The following is a 26,333-nucleotide window of genomic DNA, read 5'->3' on the forward strand; positions in this document are numbered from 1 at the left end:
AGTGCTCTCATCCAACAGGGTATCATTGCAAATTAGTTCATTGCAGATCATTGTCTGTTTAATATTCATACATGTACAGTACAGGGTCCATTTTGCATCAGTGCTTTTTTGCCGCCCACATCATCTGCAGCTGTATCCATGTACATGTAGCCAACAGTAGTAGAAATTAAAGTGCTGCTTATTAGATTTGTAGCCTGAATGGATAAACCAAGGTTTATCCATAGCGATAGCAGGATTCACTGAACAAAATGGGAATCCTGAGAGCAATAGCTGCATAGCTGTTAATTATACATCATTAAACTTAAACAATTTAGCTATTAACACAAAATAAGTTTGTTCTGAAAAGGCCAGTGGAAATACATTGTAGTTTTTAATACAATAAACTCTTACATGGACTGTACAGTGCAATTAACAGTCTTCCAGTAGCACACACAAAAGTAGACTCTTATTCCCACCTATCTTGTATTACACACAAATGGAAAGTGGATGGGACACAAAACAAACATGTTACCTGCTTTAAAATACACATTTTTCAACTCCACAACACAGGGTGGATTCAAACAATAATAAAGGCAATGAGTGGAACAGAAATAGCTCAAATGTACATGGAGGTCCATGCCATTACGATGGATAAGATAACACAATAGCAGCTGCACCCTTCAGCTGTGAGCTGCAGCCCACAGCTGATCTTCATCAACTCAAAATAAAGCTCAGTATGTTTGCGGACAAACACTTCCAAAATCTCAAGCCTTGTTGCTTCGCTCTATAAAGGGCTGCCTGTTAATGAGTTAACACAAAGAAATACTTCTCTCCTGTTAAGGATGTAGTCACCATTAAAAGGAACATATCTGAAATGATTCCTTGAATTTCTCTTCTTTCTCTGTTGTACTATCAGGTCCTTTCTTCCTTCTGCATGCTGAGATACTTCAATGATTAAACAAAACACTGATAGTAAAGAGGCCGTCGACCACCACCTCTTGATAGAGTGTTGAATGAGTACTCCATTACCATAGCAACATAAGCTTCAGTACAAGGTTAGCTTGATTTTGACTTTCCTAGCACAATCTTGGGGGTTGATACCTTTGAAAACTTATTGTCATATGTTGATGTATTCTCATTTTATCATTCCATGTACAGTGTTTTGTATTCCAATGGTATATTTTATATTCCAACACATTTACCCCTTTGTCTGATCCCAACCACTTCTTTGTAACTCCTGTGTAAACACTTGCTAACAAGTATCAGTCTTATCCTAGCAGCTGCAATACTATATTATTTAAGGGCACTGCTTGAGATATCCTTCATTTCCACAATATGAATTGAATGAAAACTGTGTTCACATTCACTCAGACTGATCCCATAATGTAAATGAGACAGTCATTCAAGTGTTCATGCTTCAGATAATTTCCAAGTCCATCATATTTTCCTTTGTTAGTTTAAGATCCCCCTCAATCTTTCTCTTGACACGTTCTAGGTCCATTCGGACCGTCTTCTCCTGTTCAAGAGAGCTGTTTGCTCTGGCTTAATTTGGCCTTAGTTAGCGCGTTGATTTTGTCTTCTTCAGTATTAAGGTCACCCAGGGTCTGCTGGTGAGCTTCCTGAAGCTCTTTCTTCTCTTTGGTCAATTTAGCATTGGTGTTATCAAGACTGGCCATCTCCATCAGGTTTTTAATCCTGTTCTCAGTGGCTTGCCTCTCTTTCTCAACCTTGGCTAATGTAAGCTCCAGGTCATCAATGTCTTTTTTCAACTCAGAGCAATCATCCTCCAGCTTGTGCTTTTTAGCAGTAAGATCTGCATTCATATCTTTTTTATCCTCCATTCTCTTTGTAACTTTTTTAACCTTTGCTTTGAGTTGGATCTTGCTCTTTATCAGTTGTTCACACCGTTCCTTTGCATCAGTCAGGTTATCTTGTTCATACTGTACTTGAAGCTACAAGTAATTCTTCTCTTGCAGAAAAGACACCATCTTTTCTTCCAGTTCTTTGCACTTGCTCTCAGATTTCACAAATGCTTCTTTAACTTTAGCGAACTCCTCCTTCATGTTAGCTATTTTTTCTCTGACTCTGCTGTTTTCAGCAGGGGCTTGATCTTGAAGTAAAGCTTCATCCATGACCAATTCTTCACACCCATGAAGGCACGAATATGCCACTGAATCACCAACATAGCATCCCTTCGTTCCACAATTTTTTTAACTCTGTTCTCATAAGCAGAGCTCTGGAGTTGGCCTGAATTTTGGTGATGATACAAGACAGTTGTTCATCTCTCATTTCTTCCATTCTACCCAGCAGACCAGCTTTGAAGAACACCTTGGTGAGCCCTAATCTATATTGGGTTTGATCAATGTCAAGTGACCAGGACTCTCTCTGCACCCTTCTTGCTGTCAATAAACTGGCCTTCTGGGATAGCGGCAGAATTAAGGATATGGTATCTCTGTTTGAAGTCTCCATTGTGAATCCTTTTCTGCAAATCTCGATGCCCTCCAATACACCATTACAATAGAGTTGGTGCATCATCAAACAATGATCCATCTCACCTGGTTCCTTGCATTCATTGGGAATCAAACAACACACAAAGTGAGGTCAGGTAGTTTGCAAATTGGTCAGCAGCTTGTTCAAGTTTTCTCTGTGCATGGCAGACAGTTTGGAAAGATGAACCCTTCTAATCACCTTTGCCAGATTTGTCAGCTCCCTCAGCTCCTGCATAATTAGTAAACATGATGCTGAGGAGTTTGACAGATGATTTCTGGAACAGACCCACTACAGTTTCATTCAGTGGGTCTTTGTTCTTCTCCAACCAGCCAGTGATGTTTTTATCAACAGTGCCAGTGTAATGCCCAAGGGCAAAATGAGCCTCTGGCTTCCCCTTTACAATACATGGTTTCTGGAACATGTTAGGCTTGTCCAAATGGTTGTTGTAAAGTTTTGTTTTAAATGTTTGATCACTGGCTTTGGAAACATGCACTCTTCCTCCAGGATGGACATGATTCCAAGAGGCTTCTCAATGAGGTCAATGCAGGCTTGCAGGTCTATGCCAAAGTCAATGAGTTCCCAGTCAATTCTTTCTTTTACTCCTCCTGTTCCATTACAAACATGTGGTGGTTGAAAAACTGTTGCTGTTTTTCATTGGTGAAGTTAATACAGAGTTGCTCAAAGCTGTTGAAATCAAAGATCTCAAAACCAGTGATGTCCAGCACACCAATGAAATACTGCTGTGGTTGCTTGGTTTCCAAGGATTGATTAATCCCTCACCACCATCCAGTTGAACATTTTCTCGTACATTGACTTTGCCAGATCACCAATGGGGTAATAGACCTGCTGCGCACTTTGTCCCTTGGTCACATACTCATTTCCGACTTTGACCCTGGGGTGACACAGTCCCTTCTAAAGGCCAGCTGAGTTAAGACCCATCAAATAGGCAGACTTGTCATGTATCCTACATGTCAGTGTAATTGATTGAGGTGAAATAGTCCTGGCTGTGACAATGTTGTACTCATATTGTACAATCCTGTTAGAATTGAATGAACACCAGAAGTGGTTTTTAGCTGCAAAAGTGTTTCTGATGCCAAGATAAAAAGAACAGTAGATAAAATGAGGCTAAAATCATTATCAGAAGTCTCTTAAAAAGTATGCAGACCTGATTTAAAGGCTGCCATAATTAAATACATTTTCCCTTTGAGCAGTGAACAGGTGGATAAAGGACAACTTTTGTCTCTTGGACAAAACCAACTACTAGTGGACAACCTATTAGTGGTGTTCCATTCACAGCTTCACCGGCTCAAGTAAGCTAGTAAGAATGGAGAGCCAAAGGGCTTTGTGCCTTTGTCTTCACAAAAGCAATCAAGCTGGCTTGCAGAAATCTCCATGCTGCCTGCAGCATCTAGATAGATGCTGAAGAATACGTAGCAGAATCACACACATACATACATGTAAGAAAGACTGGCACCAATATGAGAAGTATGCTATTTTATTTATTTATATACTTATTTTAGAAAATGTGGTTCCTCAATGTATTAGCCTAGGGGAAAGTCAATTTATTGTCATGAATCAGATGTGTATTTGACATGCCGTCTCCCAATTTTAGGGTAAAAAAAAAAAAATGACAGTACATGCTTAACTGAAGGTCTTAAATAGCACATTGATTCAGCTGTGATTGTGTTAAAATAAGGTTATTGACTTTAAACTAATTTGTCTGAATCTGTAGTTTTGTTTCGGGATCAAATATTTAATTAGACCGCAAAACGATTACAAGACAACTATGGTAGTATACATTTAACTATTTCAATGCATTTACTTTTAGTTTTTTGGACCATCTATTTGGAGGTTCATAAAGTTAACAGCAGTACTTTTGTAGTAGACAAAATAATACAAACCACTTGCCCAAAGCACCCATATCAAACTCCAGTATAAGAGTATGCAGAAGCAGAATTTGGGATGTGATTACTGAGCTGGACAGTGAAGTGGGTCAGATGAAGGATCAAACTGTCTGCATTGCGGAAAGCTTAGGCGAAGGGAAAAAGTGACTTGATCAATTTGAATAATGTGGAATTAAGGCAAGTATATTGTGAACATATTGGCATTATATTGTATCAAGAAGGACATAGTAGGTTTGTTTAACAGTTCAATAATGCTACACTAAGGTCTTTAACTGAATAAGCTACGCAATTGAATTTACAATTGACCTCCAACCCAACCACCATCACCAGGGATGAAAATGTGACACCATGGCGCTAGATTCTAGCACCAGCGTATCTCACATTGCGCCAGCAACATTAAATGCTGGCACCAGTAGACAGGTTTAATTTTTTGATTGTATTCCTTAGCAGCCATAGATTATTGGGTCTGGACTACTCACATGACCTACCCACATACTCAGGAGAGAAGGTTTATGTCATGTGAAAGTTGTGAGGTGGGCTTGATTAGGGTGGGTTTGATAATTTAGCACCAGTAGGCTCTCTGGAGCGAAACTTTCAAAACAGTTCAGCACCAATATGCAAAACGATTTATACCTCTGATCACACAGGAATGTTTCCCAAACATTCATCATTTAAAACTAAATATTATTTTAAAACTAAATATTATTTTGAATTCCTGCAGCTGATGCGATTGTAACTTAAGCTTGAATAATGACATGCATGGCCTCCTTCTGGAAAGCGATTTGATCTCTTAGGCTTGTAATTGGATAAAGGGGATGAGTTTCTCAACTTTACCTTTAACTAGAGTGAACTTTGTTGCTGGTTTACACACTATAGAGTCATACCATCTTTGCAGCTTGTTGTGAAAGACATTTGTTTTGTCCAATGTATTAAGCTGTCACTGGAAAGTGCTGCAGAGCGAGACAAATAGAACCTATCAAGAGGAGATGGAGTGGGAGTCTTCTGGCTTCTTCTATTCATATCACATATACTGGGTAACAATTTTAATCAGACAAGATAGATGGAGAATTGTATGTTATTGGCTGATGTTTCGGGACCTAGCTATAAACAGAAGGTTATTAAAAAAAGGTTCAGATTTTTTCTGTGTTTTTTATGGATTACATTTTGACTTTTAAAAACTTTTAAACAAGGATTTAATTACGCAGATACACACACACATATGTATGGATAAAATGGGGTAGTAATTGAACAAAAAGCAGGTTCTGTCAGGTTAAAAAATCTGTTTAGTAAGTGGTTGATATAGATACAGTTACTAACATGGGACATGTCCAGTTACTAACATGGGACGTGTCAGAAAAAAAGACTAAGGGTGACCGAATCCCAAAATGGACTGTCTCAGCTTTGGTTTATTTAAATAAAGCTCCCCTGCTCCGACCACCTAATCCATTCTAAATAGAAACCTTTACTTATTAACTTCAGCTACAGCGAAAAGTGAACTGTGTACAACAGCAGAATGCAGCTTGAATGCATAATCATGCCACTGTACATATATATATTATTACCAACGGAATATATTATAACTAACTATGTCAAACGGAAAGGAACTCCACAACAAGCAACACAGAACTTTGGAGATCTGTCAGGAAATAATTTGCTCACAAGAGATTATAAAAAATATTGGGGCAGTGTGTGACAAATTTGAATTTAAGTCCCACCCTTTAGCATCCCACCCCTCAGGTGGGCATTACATTCTTATATCACACACTACCCCATGCATTATTCTCTATACAGTACATGACATATGAGATCATTTATCTGTTAAATTGCAGTTACAGTGCAACTGTGGTTTACCTTGACCTTCAAAAGGCAGCATGGTATTTGTCTTGGTAATACCCCACAAAGTCCTGATATCACCCTAGCTAGGATTCACTTTGAAATTCTCCTTTCAACCTATACTGGTGCTGTGTCTATTATGCTAAGCAAAGCTGTTGAGTAAATATCAGGACACCCTCTGAACAATTTTCACAGGAGGGTTTTAAGCAAATTAACTCACACGTTGCAACTGTGCACTGTCAAGAGCCAGGAATGAATAGAGCTGTTTGTGACCTACACCTGTTCTTCAACAATATTAAAAAGCATCTAATTAGTGGCCTTCAGAAAGTAGGAATAGGCAATGATTTGTCAAGAGAATTGAGGGTAGCAACAATGGTACTACCAATATGTATAGGGCAGCCGATTCCAGGATATTATGTACTGTATCTACAGTAAGCGACGTCAAAGCAAATATATAAAAAAAAAAAAAAAAAAAAAAGCCTAATCCTCCACCTTCTTGGGCAGGACAGCATGCCCAGGTAATGCCCAGGTAATGTCCCACATGTCCTGCTATCAAACTTAGGTGGGGGTTTGATGAACGCATCTATACATTGACACAAGCTCTGCCTGAGGTACATTCTTGTTGGTACTTTGAAGAAATTGTCTTGTCAACCACACAGTCATATTCACTAGTACCAATAATATCATAGGCTATACAAATTCTGTTTTATGTAACTTTGAATTTTATTAATACATTGTGTTACTTCTATAATCAGTTTCCGCAGGCAAATCTCCCCAGAATGCCAAATGTTTCATTTGCAAAGCTATCTTGCCAACTACTGCTGCAGAGACCAAATTATATACAGTACCTGTACAACACATTCACATTGAATTATTCATTGCCAATAAAGGGAGACTAGTAAAGGCCTCCTTCCTTCCTGAAACAATTTCACAAATTAATAGAAGTGTATAAACTGAAGTCTAGCCATATCCAAGATCATTTTATGAGTTGTAAATTACAAAGCCTGAATTGTGTAGACAGCTCCATGAACATTGCACACTGTATGACCCTGTTTCCTTTATGCCTCCAACAAAAGGGGATAAATGGATACAGAAAAAGCAACAGGGTAATTTAAAAGAAAAAATCATTGAGCAGAAGTAAACATTTTTCAAAAAATAAAATGCAGGACCGTGATAGTATTCATTAAGTCGTACAAAATGTAATTGAAATATTTAAACTGTATGAATCAATACTGTAATGTATTCATTTTTTGTGAGATGTATGTTAACTGGGTGATATAATATGACACCACATGTGAGAAACTATTAAAAACATTTAAAAACCATTGCATAAATCTCATGGTTATAAAGGCATTAACAGTAGTTTGGCAAGTGAAAATCACACGGGGGTAAATGAGTGATAGATAGATTTTTATAGATAGACAGACATTTGATTAATGATTAATGTATTCTCTTCTACAGTAGCTGTTAAGCTGGTTGAAATTTTTGTCAAATTAACTGAACAATGTATAGGGGTTTAGCAACAATCCAGCAATGCTTATTCCTCTCAAGTTATTCAACGCTGCAGATGTTCTGGACTTGGTCAGTGACAGTGATTTACGACTCATACATACTTTGTACTTCTAATGCTCACTGAAGGGACACCTGCAAATGACAAATGGCAAATGCCAAGAAAGCCATTAGGCACACATTTCTTGCATCCACGATTCTCTCATAAAAGTCACAAACGCTTCACTTGTTTCTATTGTGTTGCTTATTTCCTTTGTACAGTCAGTGTGTGCATTGCACAGATTTTACCTTGACTTCGCAAAATAACCTGCCGTTTTTGGTAGTGACCTTTCACTGAAGTAAGACTGAAGTAAAGCCTTAACCATTTGAATTCCGTTATGATACACAGTATTATTTAGTATTAAAAAGTGTTTAACTAAAACATAGGTAAACTTTATTCATTCAATATTTTGGAATTAATTTAAGAACAATAATATTCATAAAACTTCCTTGAATTAGTAAACCATCTGCTGAGTAACCTCTTACTAGCTCTAGCTTCATTATACTGTAATTCTGTTCCTATATTAGAAATAAAAGCACTTTGATTTGTTATCCAAGTTATCTTCAAGTGTAAAAATAGATTAGTTTACTACTGAGAAGGCAAGGAAACTTGCTTATTTAAACATTTTAATGAAGGCAAAACAATGAATTATTTCAGTACCTGCTAATCAACCTGCTACTATAACCCTCTCTACAAATAAACTGGTGCTCATATGATATCTTACTTGAGCATTCAGATGACATTTGCAACACCAAAGACCAACACTCTGCTTCTTGATTATGTACAGGTTGATCAAGGTAGTTCTTGAAACTGCAATGTTTATTAATATGATTATGACCCATTGGTTATTACCTGCAATTTCTGTTAGATACAGCAGTACTTTGTCACTGTGAGCTTCGGTCATCAGAATTACCAAATAATCCAACATTTTGGTTAATCAAATGATAATTTCCAATTTTAATATACAACTGATTTGACATTAACCAGTACAAAAGGTTTACAAAATGATTGACAGTGTATTGATTTAGCTAACAGTGGAGTTTAGATGCATGCTTAGGGATCTGAACAAAACGAGGAGCAATACAGAATGATTTGAACCCGAGCCATCCCATCTCAAGTGTATCAAGGGAGCTACTCCACCTCTCACTTCAACCACTTGCATTAATTGATTATGTTTGGTTGGAAAGCCTTCGAGCTGGAATGAGCCAAGAACGAAATTGCTGAATAAATAAATGAATGATAAAATTGACAGTTAGTTGTTAAGGAAGGTATATCCATGTTGATTATACCAACCAAGCCCCATCAGCTTAGTAACACTGCATAACATCTACATCAATGACATTCCAAGGCTCCCCTCTCCTCTCTCTCTACCAAGACAGCTAATAAATATAAAACTACTGTATACTAATATAATAGCAATAATGCAAGGACAAGCACGGTCAAAGCAGTGGCTAACACCATATTCATATGCAGGCAGAATTTGAAATACTGACATCTTGACTTTTCATCTGCATACCATTAAAATGCAAGAGACCATTGCTATTTCATTACTGTCCCCAATTTAGACACAACCTTAGTTTTTCCAGATAGAACTGTGTCCTACTTATTTATGACTTTTTCAATAAAGAAGACTTACTGTCATAGAGCCAGTTATGTAAATCGGGCTAGGTGAAATTTTAAAGGAAATTGTATTTCAGAAACAATCCCGTCCAGGGGAACTGTCTATACTGGTGTCTTTAGTACTTATTTTGCAATCTGTGCCCCGATTTAGTTGCAGAACATTGATTCAAGTGGATTGAATTGAAGAAGCAAGTCAACATGGGCTTTCAAGTATTATTTTGTATTTCCTCTGAGAGCACTACCTTGAAGGTCCTTTGCAACTCTTTTTGTAATTGAATGTTGCATATGCCCAGTTGTGCAACCCTTTGAAATATTTATTCAGTAAGTGCTCTTAAACAGGTGTTCATGTTACATATGTTTGCTTTATCTTTATTCTGCTTTTCAGGAGAGAGCCCCAATGGATGCTATTCCCCTATACCAGCACAATAATACAATAATGATCAATCATATTGGATCCTCTCAGAATGAACAAAGTCATCCATCAAAAATACAGCACCAGCATTACTTTATCGTTGGTAAGACTTAAAGTATCAAATTGCTAAGAACTTGCAAAAACCTGTATGGCACATTAAGGCAAGGTTTTAGGTACAGTACTTAATAAAACTAAAATAAAATTCTGTCTATTTAGAATGAACCTATAGATTAATTTTTATTATACCCACAGTACCAGAACAGTGACAGTTCTTGTCTGTGGATATTAAATAATTCACTTTATTTAGAATTCACTTTATTTACACTTTGTGTGTCGAAAGTCTATTGGGTAAAGCTGTAAAGGTTCCGACACTATAGTTTATTCAAAGCATACATTAAGACACAACTTTAGGGACTTTGTGTACTAAAAATAAATTACATTATTATTATTATTTATTATTATTATTATTATTATTATTATTATTATTATTATTATTATTATTATTATTATATTTATCTTATGTAAAACAATCCACACAAAACTTTAAGATTTGAGAGCCATCCTGGTATGGATCTGAATATATTGCCGTCATGCCTCATTTTAAGATGCACCAAACTACCTCTTAAAATTATTGTGTTGTTCAGTCAGGACATGGAATTATGCAGTTCAGGGGAGAATTAAAGCACAGCATGTTTCGGTAAATAGCTGCACTTTTATTCGTTTCAATATAGGTCACTGCTGTATTAACATCCCTCAACGGATTTACTTAAAACAGGTAGGCAGATTCCTGCATGCAATAACCAATTGCCTCTTCATTTGTGATGTTCCTTGGACACGTTATAAACTAGGACACTTCATTTCTGAAAACCCTGATCTAATTATTCTCCCAGTTGGTCAGATTTCACTTGCTCCATCCCATGTAATTATTATGCCAATGGTTACAACATTAAACAAGGTATTGTGTGGAAGTCTTTAAACATGGATTGAAGGGGGAAAAGCATCTCATAGGAAATGCAAGTGAATCTGAAGTGACTTGATTATAGTTCAACTCCTCAGATGCCAGAACTGAAGTAGGTCACGGTTACCTACTGCACAATATCAAGTTTCATTACAGCTGGATAAGCGTGTACTAGGACAAGCTCCAGTCCTGTCTTGTTTAACTATAGAACAAGAATATATGTGTGTGGCAGCAGGCTGGCGAGTGGATAGAGGCCCAGAGACAGACTGTAGTTCAAAAAAATAACAATTTTATTATAAATAAACAAAAATAAAGTGCACAAGGGCAAAATAACAAATACTCAAACATAAATAAAGCAAAAACAAAACTCACAAAAATAAAGTTTCCAGGCTGGGCAATGCCTTCACTGGATTTAGAAACTTCAAAAACCACAAAACAAACACCAACCTGCTTCCTCACCTCCCTCTCCCCAAATGAGAAGCAGAGGCCTCCTTTTATATCAGGTGGCTGGGCGCTGATTGATCGTTAATTAACCTAATCAACTAATCAACCCCAGCCACCTGAACATAATAAACCCAGGCAGGTAGGGGAAGTTAACCCCATCTCTGCCAATTTGGGCAGAGCTTTGCTCTGCCACAATGTGATACATAGAAAGAAAGCCCAATGTACAAAATAAAAGTAAAATAGAGCAATACAAAATTGGGGCAAAACTTGACTCCCTTTTTCATTAATGAACCCAAACTTGGCAGTTCATTATGTGGGTATGCTAGCAATTCACTAACACTTGATTAAAAGCAGATAAACAGTGTTTATTGCTAATTTAAAACATCAGTCTTTAAAGTCACAGATGTATTTACCTTTGAATGTTCTGTTCTTAATTTTTGTAAAGAACCTCATTCTATTTGTATATACTATGAGTTAACTGCTAGCTCTACAATTCTGATTACATACCCAAGCATTCTGTAAAACTTTGCTATTGCCACCCCACTCTACCTGGCTGCTGTCAGTATCAAGTCTAATACAACACCAAGATCCTTCTCCTAGTGGTCTTAGTTTAGTGTGGTACCACCAGTTTAGTAAATCCTATCCTTTGGTGACCAGCATGCAACACTTTATATGCATTAACAACAAAACTGATTTTGTAAAAGGAAAGGCATCTATAAATCGAAGGGCTTGTAAACATGATGTAAAACTGATATGTGGAAAAGCCTGTGACTTGTTTAACTGACAAGCCTAGGGGTTAACAGAATAGCATTTTATTAGTGCATCTGAGGGTGTTCTTTCTGTTTGTGTTTTACGTTGTTTGCTGTGGTATTGTGAGCCTCTTGTCAGTTATCATTGTAAATGAGAATTTGTTCTCAATTCACTAATCTGGATGAATAAGTGTTGATTGATTGATTTGATTGTCACTGCCGTGTGCTGTTAACATGCACTTGCAAACTAATGTCACATCAATAATAAAATAACCCTGCTTTCTAAATCTGACTTAAGATGACAAATGCTAGATACGAATACTGTAGCACACTGGCGACGGGACTTGACCCACTCAAGAGAAACATTGTGTTTGCAATAAAGCATAAAGCAGAGGAAGCTTGCATGCAATATGGAACATAAGTGAAGATTGAGGGCAAAATAATACACTTGCCTTGTGATCATCAAACGTGTCAAGTCTCATCTTAAAGGATTCCACATGTTTCAACATTAAACAACATAACTAGGCAACCTATTCCATACCCTCACAGCTGTCTCTAAAGAAATGTCTCCTCTCTCTGTCTGTCCCACTTAATTTCCAATTTCCCTCTGGTCTTGGTTTTCTTGTTCTGTGCTTAAAGTATTGGTTACACACACACACACACACACACACACACCCCTAATTCTTTGCTCTAGAGTAAAATAAATTAATTTCCCTAAACATCTTCACAGCTCATTCCTTATCAGACATTGACTGGCCTGGTTGCTCTTCATTAGAATTTCTCTAGCCACACACTGCTCTTTTGGTAATGTGGTGACCTGATTATTGTAGTGCGGCCTCCAGGGTGATAAACAACCTCATCATAACCTCCTTTGATTTGTACTCTATGCTTCTGACTATATAACCTCGAATTCTGTAATCCAACCCCCCCTCCCACACACACACTGTATAGTTGCTGATGGTCTTTTCTAGTAGTGGTTAAATACAGAAACAAATGAGAAATTTGGTTTACCAAATGTGTAACTTAAATGCGTAAGCTACCACTTTAAATATAATACTAATTAATTAACGGAAAGCAGTAATTAAAGGCTGTTTGAGCATTTGAGATGAACAGCTAGACCGTAATACTGTAAATCAAACCCTTTCTGAGAAAAATGCAGAGTGCTATTGCACTTTCACAGGAAGAGTAAGGCGAGATGTCAGTTTTCTGTCAGATCCTGTTGAGAAGCTAACCACTTCCAATGACATCCTTAAATTCTAATAACCACCTGCCTCGCACTCCAAGTGCCTTGCAGAAAAACAAAGCCGGCAGCTGGTTATAGACAAGAGCCCTGCATTTCCAAAGTAATAACACATCCTGGGCTGTTTGTTTCATTGCCGGTGATGTTATTTTTCTATAAGCACACATTTTAGATGTGAGATTTTCCCAGAAAACTATCAAGCTTTTTCCTTCTTGTTGTTCTTATTCCATCTTACCAGTCAGTATGTGCATCCCTCAGGTCTGACGTCACATCAAAAGCCTGGATAAATATTCAATCTTATATGCATTCACCACCATGGCATTCAATACTGTCATTTCTACCACACTACATAAACCCATTGCATAAAAATCTCCAGATCTCTCATCGTAGTTTACTCCTTTGATTTAAAATGTGCTTGCTACCTGGTTCTCTGCTTGCAAGCCGTTTTTAAAATGTGTTGCTGGACAATGAGGAGGAATAATGCTTCATAAATGCAAGTATACAGTTAAAAAAGGAAATTAAAATCATGTTGTGTTCTATCGGTTTTATGTAAGGAATCTCCTTTTGTAACTTCAAGTTATGCTGTTGTGTGTTTCAGGAAGTTATTTAAATCATTCTTCATCATTTCTGATGCAAAACTAACAGAACAACAAGATTCCAGACAGTAACCTGTATATACGAGGAAAATAAAACATTACAACCGGATTCTACAAAGGATTGGGAAACAGAATCAAGTGTCACATAGTCTCAGATAACCATAATCTACCCTTATGTGTGTACAGAGTGATTCCTAAGAAACACCACAGGTACACCGGAAAATCCAGGAGCACTGCCAAATGTGCAGACATCCCACCCTTTATGAACTCCAGTTAATCCTTTAGGCTAAAACCATGACATGTAGTAAACCCAGGGCTGTCATTGGCCGGTTGTGGCTGAGTGTGAACCTGCTGTTGTATACATTATTACAAACATAGTAAGCTTTTTTCCCAACCTCTATTCTCATCTTTACAACATTAGAGTAGATGTTTAAATGAAAACACATTATACAACACAACTTCCAGCTCCTTTTTAAAAACACATGTGTGCCTATTCCAGTAAGTGAACTATAACAGGTTTAAAAGCCTAGTTCTTATTTTGCCCCTTTATAAAATCAACCTGATAGTTTAATTATGTAATGGGTGACAGAATCAGATCTGGTTTAGGGGGGGAGTGTGCACCAAAACCTTGCATTATGACCCTTTACATGCATTGGATCCCTGTCCTTTTAAGGGATATTTTAAGATAATCGGTCAACTCCATTTTCTTCCACCACAAGCATGTTTATCTCTAGTCTTGTGTGGCGGTGCTACACTTAGACAGGTCAAACTGTGGTAAATGAGTTGTAGTGACAAGTCACAGGGAAGCTTACATTGGGAAGCACTGTCTAATTCAATCACCTCTGATAATGCTTTTGATACCAGGAAACAAAGCAACGGATCATTGGTGAACTTGACAATCAAACTATCTGCCTCCAAATCCCAGACTCAATTGCTATAACTGTTCAGCTGCTAGACATATATATAATATAATATATATTATATATATATAATATTATATATATATCCTCATATATATATTTATATATATATTATATATCACGGATATTTTTTTTTTTTTTTGCAGTTTAATGGTAATATAGTGATACAAAATGTGCTGTGATACAAACCCAATTTCTTCCGCGTACAACCTACACACATACTGTAACTCTCAAAAGAGCAAGGCACTAATTAGTGGGTCTATCAGATGGAATGATAGATGCGTTAAAAAGATCTGTATCTTTGGGCCATAGGTAGAGCCCCGTGTGTTTGGCAAATACAAAATAGCGTGAAATAAAACAAAATATAATGTAAATATAAAACTGAAGTAAAATGAAGAATCTTTACAAAGCAAACATAGAATCACATTTTTAAATTGGGAGGTTTATACAAAAAATACTTGCAATTGTAGCTGTCAATGCGCAGCTCAGTGAAACAAACTCTTACAAACACTTGAGCAGATGTATAATTTGGAGTGAGTCGTTTGGGAATTAAAATTATGATGGAAGACGAGACGTTTGTTTCTATAATGCCTAAACTGCGCATAACAATTAAACAATGCTGCAAAGAATTTGAGCATGAGGGGATGCATGCAGCTGACATTGATAAAATAATGATGTGCAGATTTTGCAACTGTCAGCTGGAATGGCAATTAAAAGATGCAGTCGTTAAACATCATTAGCTGTTTATTCCTTTTGGGGAAAATATGGCTTGTTTACTTGTATTTTGTATTAGTATGCTAATTATTTGTTTTATTTGAAGTGGTGCAAACTTCGCACTGGAGCCCAAAGCTCCGTCCGCTTTGTGCTTTCACGTGATTTGATTGGCTCTTGTAATGCTAATCAGGGAATATGGACATTTGGGCATTACAAGAGCCAATAAAATCACGTGAAAGCACAAAGCGGGCGGAGCTCATTTGTATACAAACTCCAGATTTAGCTGGCCAGTTAAATATTTAGCGAAATGTTAAATTTTGTTAAGAGATTTAAGATGTAGTTAAATATTTAGCGAAATGTGAAATCTTGATAAGAGATTTAAGATTTAGTTAAATATTTAGCTAAATGTGAAATCTAGACTAGATAACTAGATTTATAAATTTGTATTTTTTCACCACATTTATAAATGTGGTGAAAAAAATACAAAATGTAATTTAAATCTGGGAAAAAATACAAAATTTAAGCTAAATCTGAAAAAAAAAAAGACATGGCACACGGCACCCCATAGTATACTGCTTCTGTGCAATGGGATTGAAATACAAATCCCATCTTTTAGTTTTTGATTTTTTATTAATGGGTACATCGCTGTATGTGCAATTATTTTGACAGCCCCACAATAGCCGGGCAGTGTAAATATATCTTTTATTTATTGTAAATAGGCAGTTAATTAAGAAGAGTGGGTGACTGTACATTACCATTACTGCTGCTAATGAAAAACAATGATAACTAAATAATTTTTCTGTCAAAATGTAAAAAAAAAAGTGGAGAATGTTTAATAAAAAATATGTATGTAGTATGTGTACTATACTATTATTGATATACATCTATTTGAGTTGTTTTAACGTATCTTTGTAATAAAACAAAATTTGTGAAAAATAAATAAATAAAAATGACAAAAAAAATAAATAAAAATAATTTCCCTCTCACCGTAGGGAATTTAAAGAATTTAGACACCAGCTGTGCAATAACCGTTACAATATCAAGTGGGTTCTCTTTATCGTTGATATGGCTAGGAGTTAAAACAAGGTAGCACTAAAATAATAATAATAATAATATAATAATAATAATAATAATAATAATAATAATAATAATAATCACAGAATCCAGCTGTGTACCAAAGATTAGGACAGTAACTCAAACGGGAGGTTTCTTGTCCAAGACACTTAAAATGCCATATTATCTCTATATGGCAGCTGACGTGTTCGGTCTGAGGTCAACGTAAAGGCCATCAACACATTTAGCATGTAGGGTTTAAGTCACTACTTCAGTGGTGCCTGACATTGTGACACGAAGGGGGAAGCAGTTTTGCTAAATAACTTACACAAGAGATTTGGGGATTTTTGTTTATGCCACCCATCTTAGGTCACATGTCAAAGGGTACCATAATATTTGGAAGGGTTTCCAGAAGTGTTTCCAGAACACTAAAAATATGAACTGGGATCCTAAATGGTTTATCATATATAATATATTTATTATTCCAAGATATACAACAACATTTTATAGGGACTTAAAAAAATTCCTACCTCAGGGTTCCTGCTGACCTCTCTTAAGTACCACTGCTCAGATATTGGATGGCATGTGTTATAAATGGAACTGTGTCTCAAATGTGAAGCAACAGAGAACCGATGTGCTTTGAATTAGGCAGTGGAGATTGAAACACGTTGGGTATCAAAGAACACAGTCCTGCTGTCAGCACAAGTATACACAATTACAGCTCACTTGTTTTTTTGCTTAGAGTTGGTAAAAATTTTTTAAAAAACTGTGTGTTATGAATACCAATAATCATGGTTTTGGAGGGGGCTGATTTGATGCAACCGTTGGGGGACAAAATTAAAAACTGCAGATGTTGTTTTCATCATTCGTGGCATTTTCTGTGATTAAATCCCTTGATAGGAGATTTAATCTTACACTGCCCTAACGTTACTTAATCATTTTAGAAACCTCCACAGGGTATATTGAGTGGGAGTGAGATTATTTATAGAACTGGTTTTGTGCTTGAGCATGTCTTTTTTCATTAGTGGAATCAATAGCCCATCAGCAGAAAAAAGAATGTTTACCAGTTTGAGCAAGATTGTTTATACTGTAGTGGGAATTCAGTTGCAGGTTAATACCCTATTGCTGAGGGAAATTTCTATAGTAGCTGGAACCCAAGGGGTACAGAGGAATTCACTTCCATAATGAACATCCACCAAACAAATAATGCACACATTTACATCTTGCTTTGTGAGTATATTGTGACTGAAAGGCAACTGCCATACCAATATAGACATCAACCCGTCCTCTGCCTAGTCTTACAACAGCAGATAATTTGTGTAACAATCCCACCTCTGTAATTCTGCAAAAGGCACTTAATCACTGAACTCTTTCTCGCTCCAATTTTAAAGGATAACTCATAGATGATCAGACTAGGGTCTTCTCTAAAATGTTTGTTTATGTTGCATACAGTTTTTGCTGTTTATGTGAACTGCCAAACTATTGGGGATTTTTCTAAATTTAGTGGTTGATTTGATCATATTACACTTTTTTACACTGGCTTGAGTCACAGCTGGGTTTTTAGAGCATTTTATAGCACTTGGAAATCCTCTTAGCTTGCACCAACCACTAATTTCAGCTGCATTCTGGTATAACTATATTTGTTTTGACTATTGAACAAGGTATGTTGTATTAATTCTACACCACCAAAGACTACCTGGAATGTCTCAATAATATAATCTGAGACTACCAAACTCCTCAGTTCATTCTTTGCCATATATTAGCTTCATAAATCTTTATTTATTAGCTCAATCCTTTCAAAACCAACACGCTCTTCTCTCACTTATTTAGTAAATACTAAAGTGAAATTGTCTTATTTAGTATGTATTCTACTAAGATGGTGCATAACAGACATTTATATAATGTGATATTTAGTGCACATTATATAGTTACTGTACATAGGAACTAAGATACTGTTATTTAGGGTTAGGCTTAATTAATACCATAAAATGCACAATATCACTTAATAATTAAATCTTTAAGTAGTGTTAGTAATAGCAACATCTACTGTTAATACCATGGCAATGAAACAACATTGCCTCTATTTTATACCTTACATAGTAATTAAGGGCATTTCACCTTAGTACCGATAGTACTAAGCAGGCTTGAGAATGGGGTGTTCAAAACAGCTGAACAAACAAGATGGTATTCCACCAGTGACCTCAGACAAGCATGCTTAATTCCATTATTCCAAAACCAAGTGAACGAAAAGCACTGTACTAAACTAGACAGAGACCACGAGGAAATAAAATGAGAATACTATCATTTTCTTAAACAAGTGTATTTACCAAGTCTCATATACGGGACATTATTTGTTAACTACGCAGTATTCAATTAAATTTAAATACACTGTACATGAGTTGACTATAATTTGTGTTGATTATCCTGGCTTTGTTGTTTTTTCTACAATACTCTGCCAAGAATGAGTTTTTCAATGTCACAATTTTCAGACGATGCTGTCATTTCAGTAATTGGTTTATTAAAATGGAGAGTGTAAGCTATCCTGGGATGGCAGTTTTAATTAACTGGTGCAAAAGCCAACTGTGCTGTTGGTGAAAAAAAATAGAAACGAAGGCCTCTGCAGAGCTCATTAATGGATAGGATTTTGCATCTTTTGTTCAGGAAATGCAACATCATACATCATACAGAATGAGGACAAAAGAGACAAGAGGGGCAATTTTTTGCTATTTTTTAAATTAACCAATTTTCCAAAGCTTTCAAATATTCCTGCATTTAAGGAAATTTGCATTAAAAAGCAGGTCACTCTGTTACAGTATCTGTTAAGCAGGTTTGATCAGTTTCTAGACGTCACCATTACTTGGGACACAGAGACCCTGGTAACCTAATTTTCTTCAGGTGTAAGAAGGAAATAAAATTGGGATCAACTAATGGCCATTACTTTGACTTGTTATCAAAAATATATTCAAATGCAAAAGAAGCTGTGTTGAAGCAGTTGTTTCTCTGTGAAAGCTCTGTCTGTGAGGGTTAGCTGTTTTGATGGTGCAGTTATGGTCTGCAGAGCAGGGATGGATGTGTGCAATCCAGAGTCAGGATCTTTTAAAAGTAAAATTGGTAGATTTCTTTTAAGTTTTAACCATAACCATTGCCATTTACATTAAACTTGTTGGAACACTTTTTTTTGTTGCAGTCCTTGTGGAATCCCCAGTGAAGACTGTCAGCTTTGCACAGCCACGATGCCCTCGCTGTGAGCCTCACTGTGCAGCCGCTTCTTTACAAGCTGAGCCACGCAGCCACTCACTTCTTTCTAGGAACAAAAGGCATCATCTTGTTTAATGAACACATGCATATTTTTCTGCACAAGGGTGCTGCAGGTTTATTTACATTGTTGTATTAATATATGATAATGATAATAATAATAAAAACAAAACATTGTAGTTCAAAGTCAGTGTTTTGATTTTTAAAGATTGTAAGCACGAAACACATTTATTTGTTAAACAAATATATGTTTGAGCAGGTAAGGGTACTCTCAGAAATCATATCTATAAATTCTAAAAAAAGTCTGTGTGCCCCCCACACAGATTCGGTTCGGTTCATAATTCAAAACCCAGATCAAAAATCAAACCCTCACACTTAGCTTGGATGCCAAATGTGTGGGATTGGCAGACAATTGTGGAAACCCATCCATCCTACCATCTTACTTACGATGAGATAAATCAGCGTTTCTGACAGTGCTGGTTTACATGTAGTGTAAGCCTTTGCAAAAATCCCATCCAGCTGTTTGACCATCATAAACTTTTTACATTTTAGATTTTATGGATAGCGAGAACAGGAGACGGTGGTGGCTATAACAGATTTGCTGTTGAAACATAGGCTTGAGCCGCCCCATTGTCTAGTAATGTCTCATACTCGAATGTTATAATCTTTAAACTCTGATGGCTTTTAAGCATTTTTAAATAGTTTCTTACATGTAAGTTCAAAACATACAACATAGCATAAAAGGTTAAAATGTTATTAGAAATGTTGTTTTTTTTTCTTTTTTAATCCACACAACATATATCCAAAAAGCTATCATCACTTCCATCTGGCTATCTGCTTCATTAAAAAAAACGTGCCAGAAAACCATTGTGGAAAGCAATTAAAATGGGATCCTGCAGTGTGGTCACAATGACTGTTTTTTATTTCCATTTTGTACACTTAGTACCCAGGGAACCCAAGAATCCCACAGTTCCAGATAATAACACACGTCAATCTGCTTTATGTTACAACTACCTTTTAAAAGGAGAAGGGACTTATTTAATGTAAATGTGTGTGTGTGTGTGTGTGTGTGTGTGTGTGTGTGTGTGTGTATATATATATATATATATATATATATATATATATATATATATATATATATATATATATATATATATATATATATATACCCAAACCCAATGAAATTATAAAGTGTTGTTTCCATTTATTTGCATCACGTGTCCATTAGATGTTCCCAGCATTCACATTATAAAAAATATGTCAGAGTGAGAAATATATGGAAAATGGCAGGCTTTACTCTATTTCTACCTTATTCCATAATGGAAATGCATTTATTTATAATACTGTGCTCCTAATAGAAACTAAACCAATAATAAATCTTGCTGGTTACTGCACAAACAGATAATTCTCTACAAATCCTAGACAACATCCAAAGCTTCAGTTTATGAAACAAACACAGTTAAAACAGTTGGTCAATAATCCCAGAAAATGGCCTGTATCTTGATCGCTATGTTTAAATAGCATATTTATTGATTGATTTAGTATTTTCTATCATACGGCAGTATCGGTGCACAATTACCTCATACATTCAGACACACATTAGCACACTTGATTTGATACAGTTTATCAGTGTGAATTCCAGGTATAACAATAGCAGAAAGTGTGACAGATAAATCCAGGAATTATGTCTTCATGTATCTAGAACCAAAACACCAGTAAAATCCCTTTAGGACACAGAAAACTGTCAGACTGCGATGATAGACTCATTCTCGGGATGTGCCTTGAAAGTATAAACAGAAACAATGACTGCACTAGGAATGTTTTACCAGTAATAAATAAATAGATAACACCTCTTGATGGACTATTTGAATCTATTTGTTAAGCAATGTCATTACATTATTTCCTCAAAGGCCCTGCTCACGTTAAAGCTTAATTTTTAATGTTGCGTTATTCCTGATAACAAATCGAAATAGAGAATGACAAAAAACATGAGCACGTGATATAATAGATGTATAGAAATTGTATTCAAAATGCAATATATTTTAAATGAGATAACCTAGTGTTTTGCACCTGTAATTATATTTCAGGTTTGCTTTTGTGGTAGCCTGCTCGACCCATTGCAACAATGTATAACCAAAACAGGTTAAAGGCAAATACAGTCATCATTGTGCCATACAAACAATAACAAATTCAGCTGCATTATTGTTGCCAGGCAATAGCTTTTCCCAAGTGTATGATGTTGTTTTTTCCAGTATTCCTGTTCCAACAAACCCCCAATAGTTAACCAGGAGCACAGGTGTCCGCCACAGAAAACACACAACAAACGTTCAAACACCAGTAAGATTTAACAAGGTAAGTCAATAACATACACAATCCGGATCCTGATGAAGACAGAAATAACACAAGGTAACCTGAGAAAACAACATTCACAGTACAGATCATTATGTGGAATTGCAAATGTTCAAGATCTTAGCTGCTGTACACTTCCTGATATATGTCTGAAATATGCAGATTTGAACCAAACGTTTCAGTTTATATAGTATATATAGTGCTACACTAGGCTAAATAAATCTGTATTTGCAAGCTAAGCTTTCAGATAGTGTTGCACTTCCTTGACCATTTTGCCTGGAGGGTGGAATTGTCCCCACCCCTTCAAGAACATTTCCTGTCATTAACCAACCAGCTGCTTCCCTTGACTGACATGCCTTCAGCCAGTAACATGCTTTGATGCTAAAGATGCTGCTAAGGTGAAATGACCTAGGAAGTGCAAATGTAACAGGATTTCCTGAGACAAACACCTGGAAACTAAGAACTTTTTTTTAACCAACCGTATCATTTATAAAGCTACAGTAACCAATAGAAATGTATTTGAATATTATGAACAAATGATCAAAGCTGCATCATTGCAACACATACTTTGTAACCTCTCTAGCATGCATGTGTTTTCAAGTGAAGTTCAAGAGCCCACAGTGTGCATTACATTCTGCATTGCCAGTCTGCACTGTTATCTGCTTGTGGTATGATTAGTATTTAGCTACATGGTTACATAAAAATTACAGGAAAATGGCAATAGTCTGTTCATCCACAGGGCTCGTACAACATGGTTAGCAGTGTTATTGCATACTGTATGTATCATTTAAAGAGAGGTTTCTAGAAGTGTGCCAATTTCGTGTCAGGACTCTCTTATTTCACATACTGTCCCAAACAAACAGAATGTCTCAGGGTTTGCTGAAATTAAATAGAAGGCCTTGAACCGAACATTTTTAAGTCCTATTTGCAATTCAGCATAAACCAAAGTTACTTAAAAACAGAACTGCAGATAATTGTGTAAAAGACTGCCGATAACTGTGTAATTGAGCATTATTGTACAGTAATAAATTACAGCATCCGGAGTACAGAATAAGTCACTTGATAATGGTTATACAGTAAAATGAAGACTGTCCTAGTCGAGATGAGCACTTACTTATAAATATCAGAGACAAGGATTATAAGACTAGTATGTAATGATAATAACACTTACAGTGCATTTGGTCCACATGTAAATCTCATAGTTTTTAGTATATAGATGTGGTAACAGCTAGAAAGAGCAAAGCTAACAACTATTACCAAAAATCGGTTTCAGAACTAGCCCTACACGCTATCCTCTGCATGTACAAAGAAACAGACTTTGTCATCCTCTGTGTAATTACTTAGTCACAAACAGCATGCCTGCCTCTCTGCACAGCCTGTAGAAGAAATTATGAATGGATGTTCCCAGAGCATCACAAACCTCAGAATACCGTTTCCTTGGTAACTCAGGCTGGATGAATAAGAAGGTATAAAGACCAGGCACGTCTTAGCTTAGTTTCATTCATAGCTGCAAGACCCACTCAGGCACGAGGATAGAAAACACAAAGAGGCTGCTGACTCAATCTTCACACAGAGACTAGATAGAAGCAACGTGAAGTGAAGTGTTTGCTCAGATACAGAAAAACGGAGAAGTCAATCATGCTGAGACCTAAAGATCTCGGTCAAGATTCCGGGACCAAGACTTTCCTGGATGCCATGAACAGCGGCAAGGTCCACCTGGCACGTTTTGTCCTTGATGCTATGGATGGAAGGATTATCAACTCCAAGACAGAGAACAGCAAAACCCCACTAATGTTTGCCATTTCCCTGCCAGACCCAGGGTTGAGAATGAAATTCACAAGGCTGCTTCTGGAGAAGGGGGCTGATGTGAACTGCCAGGAGGATCAGGGAAGGACGGCACTAAGCCTGGCTTGCGAACTGGGGCACCTGGATGTGGTGAAGCTGTTGGTGCAGTTTAATGCCGACCCTGAGATCCAAGACGCCTGGGGAAACAATGCCCTGATGTATGCAGCCTGCTCTGGACACAGCCAAGTTCTGGAATTTCTCATCAGAGCTTTCAAGAGGCTCGGACTAAAGCTGGACAGAACCAACCATGCTGGTCACTCAGCTATCCAAGTGGCCAATCTTTTTGGCCACAGCCAGTGTGTACAGGCATTAAATATTCCAGGAAACAGGTGCCCAGGGTCAGAAGACCAGCTGTTGGACATGAAAACTAAAGAGCTGGGAGAACCACGGCACCCAACCCGGCTGCCGAAGCAAGTGCTTGAAAGGTTTACAAAACAGTTTCAGGATAAATGTGAAGACCGCCTCCCGACTCTGTTTCAAAAGCAACTGAGAGTGGGAGACGGCATCGGACTGAGGAAACGAGTTAAAGCTCAAAACCAGTCCCCAGATAGAAAATGTCAGCATCAACCTTTCATAAGTCATCTGAAACATGTGCTGCACTACAAGGACAGCCAAGACACAACATCTGGAATCTTGTTCACAGCAAAACAGGTGCAGAACTGTAGACTAAAGAACACAAGAGGAAGTAAAACACTGGAAAGCACCACAGAAAACCCAAATGAAGAAGAGCACAAAGAGAGTACTGATCAACAAGGTGCCCTTGAGACTTTCAATTTTAGGGTTAAGTCAACCTCGTTTACAAACGACAAAGATGGGTTATTTGATGTAAGTGATGCCTATTACAGAGCTAAGGGTGGGCCACAACAGCTGGAACAAGTAGTATTCTCAAAGAGGCATGACCAAGCAATTGCATGCTCTTTGATCAATAACACACCCCTAAATCGTACAGTTTCTGAACATTCGCTTGAATACCACAATGACAGCCAAAGGGCAGTAGTCAATAGTCTAAACTCGTATGACAGTGAAGTCAGCGATATTAATGAAAGGTTAGCGCGCTCCGGTCAGTATCAAAAGAGGCTCAGTCTCCCCTTCTACGGGCGCCCTGATAAGCTTCTTGCGCAGAGAGAGGAGGTCTCGCAAGAGAATATCCTACCTCGTCCTGCGGGGATTTCTACGTTGGGGACCCGGTTACTTCGAAGGTTAACCGCACCTGAGTTTCTGAGACTGGTAAAAGAGTTTCCGTCTGACTCTGAGTCCGGGAGAGGGAAGATGTCTAGATCAGAGACGTATCCGCTTTCCAAAACTCACCAGAAAGTCAACAATCAGGCCAGCATTGATAGCATCAGCGGGGTTAAATGTGAGTTTGAAAACAACGGAGCCAACGTTGTCTATTATGTATAATAATATAAATAGTGTTATACACAACAGGATATGTTGAAAATTAATTTTACTGTTGCAAAATGCCTAGTATTTGAAGAAAGTCGGGGATGCCTTTTTGTAACTTCGATGTTGTATGCAGGATACTCAAATGTAGATGGGAACTGTAATATGCCGCTATAGTACAGATTAAAAAGGGTTATATTGGAATGCAAAAATAAGTTTAGAGATGCAATCTCCTTACTGTTTTGCATTAAAAAAAAACCAAACAAACTGAGATGTATCTACTAAAATCTAAGAATGAAGCGTTTTGAAATAAAAATATACATTAGGCTGTATTTTAAACGTATTTGTACCAATACATTTTGCTGTAGCATTTTTGGGTTATGCAGATACGTTATGTGAATCGTGTACAGAGAATATTCATGCAAAAAAGGCATTTAATTGTAAAAAGTCAGCCGACCTGTATTTAAAATTAGGTCCATTCTAAAAATGTTACTTCACAACAAAACCGTCACAGCCAGTGACACGCTTCACTTGTGTAATATGAGGTATACTTTTCACATTGATACAGTGTGTATCAAACACGTTTGTCTTACTTTGGTAAATGAAATGCTCTTGTACAGTCTTTTGTGTTTTGATAATGAAGGGTAACCTTTAGATTGTGTTTAGCCTTTAGATTTAAAAGCATACCAACAGCAAGAATATTGTTTTCTGTTGTCAATGTCCTGTATCTTTAAAATAATATGATAATAATAATTTAAAAAAAAAAGTTAAAAATTAAACATGTGAATGGCAGGTATTCAGAGTCTTTTCAATGTTGTCAATCCAATAATAGGCTACAATATATGGCTTAACTGTATAACACATTCATTTTGCATGAATTTTGCATGCATCTTAAAATAATAGCCTGTAGAGTAATATTTGTACATGACCTAACCAATTATGTTATGCTACCTTTGGGGACACTATATTTGCAAAAAAACCAAAACAAACATATACATTATTATTATAAACCAATACCATCATATAACCTACCAAATTGT

The 26,333-nt window shown here is 36.8% G+C and overlaps 1 protein-coding gene and 1 pseudogene across 1 annotated transcript; one reads left to right on the plus strand and one right to left on the minus strand.

The window, feature by feature from the left end:
• Positions 1-1,055: 1,055 nt before the first annotated feature.
• On the minus strand, positions 1,056-3,863 carry LOC121324332 (annotated as a pseudogene).
• A 19,657-nt stretch (positions 3,864-23,520) lies between these two features.
• LOC121324718 (uveal autoantigen with coiled-coil domains and ankyrin repeats) lies at positions 23,521-26,067 on the plus strand. The gene has a single exon (XM_041266852.1). It carries the CDS (start codon positions 23,704-23,706, stop codon positions 25,309-25,311), a length of 1,608 nt encoding a protein of 535 aa, XP_041122786.1. The 5' UTR covers positions 23,521-23,703; the 3' UTR covers positions 25,312-26,067.
• Positions 26,068-26,333: the final 266 nt, after the last annotated feature.

This window comes from Polyodon spathula, chromosome 12 (assembly GCF_017654505.1).
Source record: "Polyodon spathula isolate WHYD16114869_AA chromosome 12, ASM1765450v1, whole genome shotgun sequence".
Lineage (NCBI taxonomy): Eukaryota > Metazoa > Chordata > Actinopteri > Acipenseriformes > Polyodontidae > Polyodon > Polyodon spathula.

Excerpts from the sequence above, each read along its gene's own strand:
- LOC121324718 (XM_041266852.1), top strand. The coding sequence starts at position 23,704 with ATGCTGAGACCTAAAGATCTCGGTCAAGATTCCGGGACCAAGACTTTC.